The sequence below is a fragment of the Dipodomys merriami genome, unplaced genomic scaffold (assembly GCF_024711535.1).
Source record: "Dipodomys merriami isolate MVZ:Mamm:240054 unplaced genomic scaffold, mDipMer1.0.p SCAF_125, whole genome shotgun sequence".
Lineage (NCBI taxonomy): Eukaryota > Metazoa > Chordata > Mammalia > Rodentia > Heteromyidae > Dipodomys > Dipodomys merriami.
Window position 1 is genome coordinate 2742446 of NW_027202549.1, and position 6002 is coordinate 2748447.

The 6002-nt window shown below is 54.0% G+C and overlaps 1 protein-coding gene across 1 annotated transcript in view; it reads right to left on the reverse strand.

The window, feature by feature from the left end:
* Nucleotides 1-6002, reverse strand: part of Celsr3 (cadherin EGF LAG seven-pass G-type receptor 3) — a 55552-nt gene that overhangs the window by 10546 nt on the left and 39004 nt on the right. The window contains 7 exon segments of the mRNA XM_070017716.1: nt 606-758; nt 834-998; nt 1165-1304; nt 3165-3275; nt 3452-3591; nt 3685-3807; nt 3809-3841. Coding sequence (XP_069873817.1) covers nt 606-758; nt 834-998; nt 1165-1304; nt 3165-3275; nt 3452-3591; nt 3685-3807; nt 3809-3841 — 865 coding nt within the window.

Consider the following 6002-nt stretch of genomic DNA (forward strand, 5'->3'; position numbering starts at 1 on the left):
GACTTGAACTTAGGGCACAGGTGCTAACCCTGAGCTCTTTTATTCAACTCTAGCACTCTACCACTTTGAGTCATAATACCACTTCCAATTTTCTGGCGGATCATTGGTGATAAGAATCTCATGGACTTTCCTGCCCAGGGCTGGCTTTGAACCATGATCCTCCTATTTCAGTGTCTGGAGGAGCTAGGATGACAGGCATGAGCTACAGAGGCCAGGTCAACCAGATGGCTTTCTACTGCAATCCCAACCCCCAATACACAGGAACCTCCCACAGAGACATCCCCAAGTCACTCTGAAATACTGTGAGGCTTCACCCTTGGGCAAGGATTTCGTTTTTCTTTTGGTGCCCGTCCTGGACTTTGAACTCAGGGCCTGGACACTGTCCCTGAGCCTCTTTTGCTCAAGGCTAGCACTCTACCACTTGAGCCACAGCACCACTTCCAACTGTTTCTGTGTATGTGGTACTGAGGAATGGAACCCAGGGCTTCCTGCATGCTAGGCAAGCACTCTACCACTAAGCCACATGCCCGGCCCCTGGCAAGGATCTTTCTAAGTGTTCCCTTGTCCTCTGCCCTCCACCCACACACACACCCTGACCCTCTCACCGTGAGCAACTCTCCAGGTATGGGCAGGGGCAGATACCGCTGCAGTTTGTCATTCAATAGTTTCACCAACACAAGCACCACTCCAGCCACCAATGCGGTGATCACCGTGCCCACCACGGTCTCTGGCAGTTTTGAGCAGATCTCTAGCAGCATCTGGGGAGAGATGCGGTCAGCCAATACTCAAGTCATGGGGCAGACCTTCCTCACCCGGCCTCTACCCTCACTCACATAGATGAGGGACAGTGGCCCAGAGCGACTGGTCAGAGAGATGCCAAACACATACTTGAGCTGGGAGATGAACACCTGCACAGATGCAGCCGTGGTATAGCTGCGGACCAGAGGCTCCGACAGATAGGTGACTACGAAACCGAAGTGGACCAGGCCAAGCCCCACCTGTAGATACAACAGAAGTCAAGGCCAGGAAGCAGAGCCCAAGATAGGTGGGATCGGAGGAGGATGTGTGCCAACAGGAAAAGTGATGGCCATCAGACACAATCAGACAGATCTGGGAGGAAATGGGGGGGGGGCAGAGAGTGCAAGACACAAACACCTTCCACACCTGGAAGAGGCCGACCAGGACACTCAGTGTAGAGGCGATCTGCACACGACTGTCACTGTCTGTCCCGTTTGCGAAGCCATTATCCGGAACCAAAGATTCTGTTACACTCCCCACCATGACAGACATGACAGCAAAAGTCCCTGGATGGAAAGCAGGACACCACTGAAAGAGAGGTCTGCCTTGGTCTTCATGAATGCCATCAGACTATGGCTATACAAATGGGGTCAGGGCTGGCAAATTAGGTAAACCAAAGTCAGAAATGAACCCTGAGCTCACAAGGTCCTCTCCTTCTCCCTCTCTCTCCCTCTCCCTCTCTCTGCCAGTCCTGGGGCTTGAACTCAGGGACTGGGCACTGTCCCTGAACTCCTTTTGCTCAAGGCTAGCACTCTACCACTTGAGCCACAGCTCCACTTCTAGCTTTTTATCTGTGTATGTAGTACTGAGGAATCGAACCCAGGGCTAATCAAGCTCTCTACCACTAGGCACATTTTCCCAGCCCAACAAGGTTCCTTTAGGGGTGTGTGTACTAGGACTGGGACTTGAACTCAGGGCCTGGGGGCGGGGGGGGGGGAGTCATTCTTTCTGTTTTTGTTTGTTTTATCAGTTGTGGAGCTGGAACTCAAGGCCCGGGCATTGTCCCCAAGCTTCTTTTGCTCAAGGTTAGCACTCTACCACTTTGAGCCACACCACCATCTCTGGTTTTCTAGTGGTTAATGAGAGATCAGAGTCTCACAGACTTTTCTACCCAGGCTGGCTTTGAACCCTGATCCTTGGATCTCAGCTTCCTGAGCAGCTAGGATGACAGGCGTGAGCCAGTAGCATTGGGTGCCATTCTTTCAAAGCCGGCCTATAGCTCCACTTCTGGTTTAGATTAGAATTTCACAAGCCAGGTGCTGGTGGCTCATGCCTGTTATCCTTGCTCCTCAGGGGGTCAGCCCAGGCAGGAAAGTCCATGAGACTCTTATTTCCAATGAACCACTCAAAATCGGGAAGTGGAGCTATGACTCAAAATGGTAGGGTGCTAGCCTTGAGCAAAAGAGCTCAGGGACAGTGCCGGGGGCCTTGAGTTCAAGCCCCATGACCAACAAAAAAACAAAAACAAGCCGGGGGCACTGGTGGCTCACACCTGTAATCCTAGCAACTTAGGAGGCTGAGAGCTGAGGATTGTGGTTCAAAGCCAGCCTGCAAAGCCAGCCCGCACAGGAAAGTCCATTAAACTCTTATCTCTAATAAACCAGCAGAAAACCAGAAGTGGTGCTGCAGCTCAAGTGGTAGAGTGCTAGCCTTGAGATGAAGAGCTGAGGGACAGAGCCCAGGCCCAGAGTTCAAGTCCCACAACCAACAAAAACAAAAAAAAAGATGGGGCTGGGAAGGTGGCTCAGTGGTAGAGTGCTTGCCTTGCATGCATGAGGCCCTGGGTTCGATTCCTCAGCACCACATAAGCAGAAAAAGCTGGAAGTGGTGCTGTGGCTCAAGTGGTAGAGCACTAGCCTTGAGCTGAAGAGCTGAGGGACAGTGCCCAGGCCCAGAGTTCAGGCACCATGACTGGCAAAAAAAAAAAAAAAGAATTTCTCAGACTTTTCTGCCTGGGCTGGCTTCCAACTGCAATCCTCAGATCTCAGCCTCCTGAGTTGCTAGGATTACAGGCGTGAGCCACTGGCACCCAGCTTAGCACTCGGGCCCCTCCTTTGTCTATTAGTCTAAGGACAGTGGAATGAAGAAGGGAGTCAGAGCCTGCGTCACACTTACTGGGCATGAATTGCTTCATCCATTCACTTCCTCCTAATCTAGATACCAGGAGGTTGGAGATGCCCTTAATCTGGGACCCCAGTTAGTGGAATGGTTCTGTCTGGGATACCCCATCAGCCAGCTTCCTAGTGACCTGACATGCACGTTCCCCTCTCCCCCAAGCTCTTCAGCTCTGCTCAGCCCTCTGTCTCCCTATCCTCCAGGGGAGAGATGGACAGCCTCCTGGAAGGCTAGGTCTGATTCCTACTTACCCACAGAGATATGTCTGGAAGTCCCAAAGAGGAAGTAGATGAAGACGGGGTAGAAGGAACTGTAGAGGCCATACACAGGGGGCAATCCAGCCAGGAGGGCATACGCCAAGCCTTAGGTGGAATGGAAGCAATACAAGTTTGGAGATGAGGATCTCAAAAGGTTGGGGGGGGGGGGAGGAATTCAAACCCTAGGTCAGGGGGCTATAGGTCAAGGGTCAGAAGTGGAGAGTTCCAAGCATGGGGTATCCTAGACTTGGAAGTAGGCCAGTGCTTTCAAGGTGACTTACCCTGTGGGAGTTGCATGATGGCCACACTCAAGCCAGATAAGAGATCACCCAAGAGCCAGTCACGTACCCGATAGCGGGGTAACCAAGCTAAGACTGGAAGATGTTGGAGCAAAAAGGCACGGGCGCGAGATGGAGAGCATCTAGAAGCAGGTATTGATACCTATTAAAGATGGGAATTATTTGGACCCCATTGGAACCCCCCCATTTTTTTTTTTTTTAATCTTGGGCCTTACTGAAACCAAGTTTGCCACTGGCGGGTCTTAGGTGCTGAGCTCCTGTGTCCCAGTGTCTCTAGCTGCTCCTGGTTCAGCAAGGGTCTTTCCACGTGATAGTCTCGCTTGTGTAGCTCCATCTGGCCTAGCAGACAGCAGTGTCTGTGTATCCTTTGGTCTGGGGTGACAAGAACAGAGACAGAGTGAGGGTACCTCCCAAGTGTAACCTTCTTTATACTTCTACTTGATTTGTTTTCCTTCACTAGATCCCAAAGATCAAGTTAAGATTCAGGTTCCCAGCCCGGCACTGGAGGCTCACGCCTGTCATCCTAACTACTCAGGAGGCTGAGATCGGAGGAACATAGTTCAAAGCCAGCAGGGGCAAGAAAGTCTGTGAGACTCTTATCTCCAATCAACCACCGGAAAACCGGAAGTGAGACTGTGGCTCAAGTGGTAGAGCGCTAGCCTTGAGCTGAAAAGCTCAGGGATAGCATCCAGGCCCAGAATTCAAGCCCCACAATTGACAAAAAAAATAAAATAAAAGACTCAGGCTCCCAGCTCAGTCCCTGCAGGGCCCCATGCTCACACCCAGGCAGGGGTAGTACCTGAACTTTGGCTCGTAGAAGCCTCTTTCTGGGCCAAAGTCCCTTATAGAGGGATAGCGAGATGAGTGCTACACATTCAGCTTAGGTGTGGCTGCCCAGCCCCGAGTACCAGTCCAGGTCCAGGTCTAGGTCCAGGCTGACTGCCTTTCTTAGCTCCCTCCTCCTTGGCTCTTGCCCTCTGGGATCAGATCCTTGTCCAATCCCTCCTAAGTTCTTCTCCAGATGCCCTATGAGCCCGGCCTTGGCTGGCTAAGAGCAGCAAGCCACAGGTCTGCAGATAAGACAATTCTCTGCATAGGGAAGAATGGTTTTGTTCCTGAGCCTCTGGCCTCTAAAGTCCGGATTTTGAGAAAGTGAGGCCTAGACAGAGAAAGCCAATAGTAGGGAGAGGGAGGGGAATCTCTGAGAAAAAGGGTCTTTCTAGAAATAGCAAGTTCTCATTTGAAGAGAAGGGGGAGTGGAGAGGCTCTCACGTTAAGTAGGGAATGATCTCTAGAAATGAAGCTTACAAGGGACCAGTCTCAGCAAGAGGGAATTGGAATCCTGAGAGAGTATTCACCAGAAGACAAGTTCTGATCTGTTGGAAAGATCTAACCTGAGGGTTAAAAAAAAAAATCTCCAGAGGGGCTCCTGCGGCTCACCCCTGTCATCCTAGCTACTCAGGAGGCTGAGATCTGAGGATCATGGTTCAAAGCCAGCCCAGGCAGGAAAGTCTGTGAGACCCTTATCTCCAATGAACCAGGCCAGAAAACTGGAAGTGGTGCTCAGATGGTAGAGGCGCTTGCCTTAAGTTGAAGACAGCAGCCCAGGCCCAGAGTTCAAGCCCCACGACCGACCCCGCACCCCCTTACCCCGCACCCCCCCCCCAAAAAAAATCTCTGACTGGGAGGAATCTCTCTCATGGGCTAGGAGTGGGGGTGGGGAGGAGGAGGGAGAGGAGAAGCCGTTTTAGCGTGTTGGGAGAAAACTTTTAAGTCTGATCGAGGGGGGGGGGGGGGATTCACCCGGGTCCCCACCTAGGGAACAGGAACTCACCGAGTGGCTGGTCCCCAGGGTGCCGGGACGGTCCTCAGCACCCGCTCCGATCTTGTCTTTTTTAAAAGGGTTCCCTCCCCCGCTCCCCCTTAAGGCGGGACACGCGCCTGGAGGGCGGAGCTCCCGGGGAGGACACCCATGGCCGGCCAGCTCCCGAGCGCTCCTTTCTACTCCCGGCTAACTGCACCACTCGTCTACGGATTCCGGAACGGGGTAGGGGGTGGGGGGCAGCCAGAGGCGGTGAGCAATCTGCCGCCCCAAGCACCCCCCAAGCACCCCCAAGCACCCCCGAGCTGGAGCATCTCCAGAGGGCCTAGCACCCTCCCTCCTCCCGGCAGCCTCAGGCCTGGGGCTGGGGGTGGGATGGTGGGGGTGGGGACGGGGGGGGGCTGGGGGGTGGGATGGTGGGGGTGGGATGGTGGGGGTGGGGACCAGGGGAAGGGGATGGGTGGGTGGGGACGGGGGGGGGGATGGGGGTGGGATGATGATCGGGGGGATGGTGGGGATGGGAGGGGTGGGATGATGATGGGGGGGACGTGGATGGGTGTTGGGGGGGGAGGGTGTCATCCTGGCTCCCGCCCCCATCCCTGGCTGCAGAAACCCCGGCCTCCAGCGCCACCCGCCAGCGCGACGCTGTTTTGCAAAGCGGGAGGAAATCGCTGCCCCGGGTCCGGCGGTTCCCCTTTTCAGAACTGACCC